General features: G+C 40.9%; 1 gene segment (V, D, J or C); it reads right to left on the minus strand.

Annotated features, from left to right (window-relative positions):
- Nucleotides 1-2124: 2124 nt before the first annotated feature.
- LOC129672911 (immunoglobulin lambda variable 6-57-like) lies at nt 2125-2516 on the minus strand (the record flags this gene model as incomplete). The annotated part of the segment is given in 1 exon segment: nt 2125-2516. A coding segment is annotated over 1 exon segment (392 nt), but the record flags the coding sequence as incomplete, so codon positions are not given.
- Nucleotides 2517-2629: the final 113 nt, after the last annotated feature.

Here is a 2629-nt window from a genome sequence, read left to right on the forward strand (position 1 = left end):
AGTCTCAGAAAAGACCACTGTGCCCAGAATTTTTGCTTCTGTTTCTCTCCTTGTGGAGTTCCTGTCCTCTCCAGATCTTACTGTTTCCCACTTCTTTTATAAGATTCCCTGCACTCTGGCCATAAGTCTCAGCATCTGCATTGATAGTCTGCAGGGCAGAGCCTTTCAGAGGTCCTCTGTGTCTGGCTCCTGACTTGTTCCCTCTTTTCTCCTTCTTCTCATGTCCATCCTCTTTGCCTTTCTGGATAGGGATTGATCATTTTAGCAAGAGTCCTCCCTCTTGATTAGTTTCTTTAGGTGTACAGAGTATAGTAGGTTTATCGTATATTATATGTCTAAATGAGTGAGTATATACTGTGTGCATCTTTCTGCTTCTGGGATAGCTAACTCAGGATGATCTTTTCCAGATCCCACCATTTACCTGCAAATTTCATGATTTCCTTGTTTCTTATTGCTGAGTAATATTCCATTGTGTAGATGTACCACAATTTCCGTATCCATTTTTCCACTGAGGGGCATCTGTGCTGTTTCCATCTTCTGGCTATTACAAATAAAACTGATACAAACATGCTTGAACTAATGTCCTTATTGTGTACTTCAGCATCTTTTGGATATATGCCTAGGAGTGGTAGAGCTGGATGTTGAGGAAGCTCTATTCCTAATTGTCTGAGAAAGTGCCAGATTGATTTCCAGACCGGTTGTACAAGTTTACATTCCCACCAACAGTGGAGGAGGGTTCCCCTTTCTCCACATTCTCTCCAGCATGTGTTGTCACTTGGGTTTTTGGCATTCTGAGGGCTGTAAGGTTTAGTCTCAGGGTCATTTTGATTTGCATCACCCTGATGGCTAAGACGTTGAGCTTCTTTTTCAGTGTTTTTCTGCCGTTCGATATTCCTCTATCGAGAATTCTGTTTAGCTCTGTACCCCATTTTTAAAATTGGATTATGTGGTTGGTTGCTTTTTAACTTCTTGAGTTCTTTATATATTCTGGATATTAGCCTTCTGTCAGATATAGGATTGGTGAAGATCCTTTCCCAATCTGTAGGTTATGGTTTTGTTCTGATGACAGTGTCCTTTGCTTTACAGAAGCTTTTTAGTTTCATGAGGTCCCATTTTTTGATTGTTGATTTTAGAGCCTGCAGTGTTGGTGTTCTGTTCAAGATGTTGTCTACTGTGCCAATGTGTTCAAGGCTCTTCCCCACTTTTTTTCTAACAGGTTTAGTGTTTAAAGTCCTGGAGAGATCATGGACACAAGGCACATACCTAAATATAGTAAAGGCAATATACAGCAAGCCTAGAGCCAATTTCAAACTAAAGAGAGAGAAACTTATATCAATCAGAGTTAAATCAGGGACAAGGAAAGGCTGCCCACTCTCTCCATATCTCTTCAACCTATTTCTTGAAGTCCTAGATAGAGCAATAAGACAATTAAAGGAGATCAAGGGGATACAAATTGGAAAGGAAGAAGTCAAAGGATCACTATTTGCAGATGATATTATAGTATAGCTGAGTGACCCCAAAAATTTTAGGAGAAAGCTCCTACAGCTGATAAACAGCTTCAGCAAAGTGGCCAGATACAAAATTAACACAAAAAATTATTAGCCCTCCTGTGTACAAAATATGATGCTCTCATCAAAATAGTCACTTGAATATAGCACTATTCTTTTGCTTAGCAGTTGGGTACAGGAACTTGGGGACATAAATCCTTATCTTTATGCCTTAGTGACATAAAAGAACCAAATCCAGGGGCTTCTGAATAACTTACAACAACTTCTTAAAACAGAGGCTTCAGCCATATGTTACCTTTTCTATATTACAAATATATTTAGCAATACAGAGTAAGTGATGTCATAGTGGAGAGAAAAATGAAAATATGCAAATGACTCTTGGTTGGAGATGATGCTAAATACCTCACATATATAAGGAACTCTCTGACACACAGTGTCAATCATAGTGCCCTCTAAAATTCCCGTTTCCAACCATTTCCACTCCATGGATTGAACACAAATGTGTAAAGAAGTGAGTTATGCGAACGATGTGGGGAGTAGAATCTTGAAGTGGAATCTAGCAGAAATTATGGCCTAACACCACCAATAGCAGTACTTTTAAAGGAGACATGAAATGTCAAGAGTCCTTATAACAAGAGATTTCACAGATGATGATTTGGGGAGTTTCTGTCTCACTTCCTCCGTGGTTCACATCACTATGTCTATAGCCACCACCATAGGACTGACAGAAAGAGTTGGCCTCATCCTCAGCCTGCAGGTTACTGATGGTCAGAGAGGCTGAGTTGGAGGATCTGTCAATGGAGCCAGAGAACCGATCAGGAATCCCGGATGGTCTGTTGTTATAATTGTAGATCAGCATGGTGGGGGATCTTCCCTCGTGCTGCTGGTACCAGTGCACATAATAGCTTCCAATGTTACCACTGCTGCGCTTGCAGGAGAGGCTGACTGTACTTCCTAGAGACACTGACACAGAGTTTGGCTGAGTCAGTTGAAACTGGCCCCATGACCCTGTAAGAAGAAAATAATAAAAGTCAGTAAGCACAAGGCAACCCCATTCACAGACAAGCCTATGCACCAAACATCCCAAGCAAGAGGCAGTTACTCTCCCAGAACTCCTTCAG

The sequence above is a fragment of the Psammomys obesus genome, unplaced genomic scaffold, assembly GCF_907164565.1.
Source record: "Psammomys obesus unplaced genomic scaffold, mPsaObe1.curated_primary_1811, whole genome shotgun sequence".
Classification (NCBI taxonomy): Eukaryota; Metazoa; Chordata; class Mammalia; order Rodentia; family Muridae; genus Psammomys; species Psammomys obesus.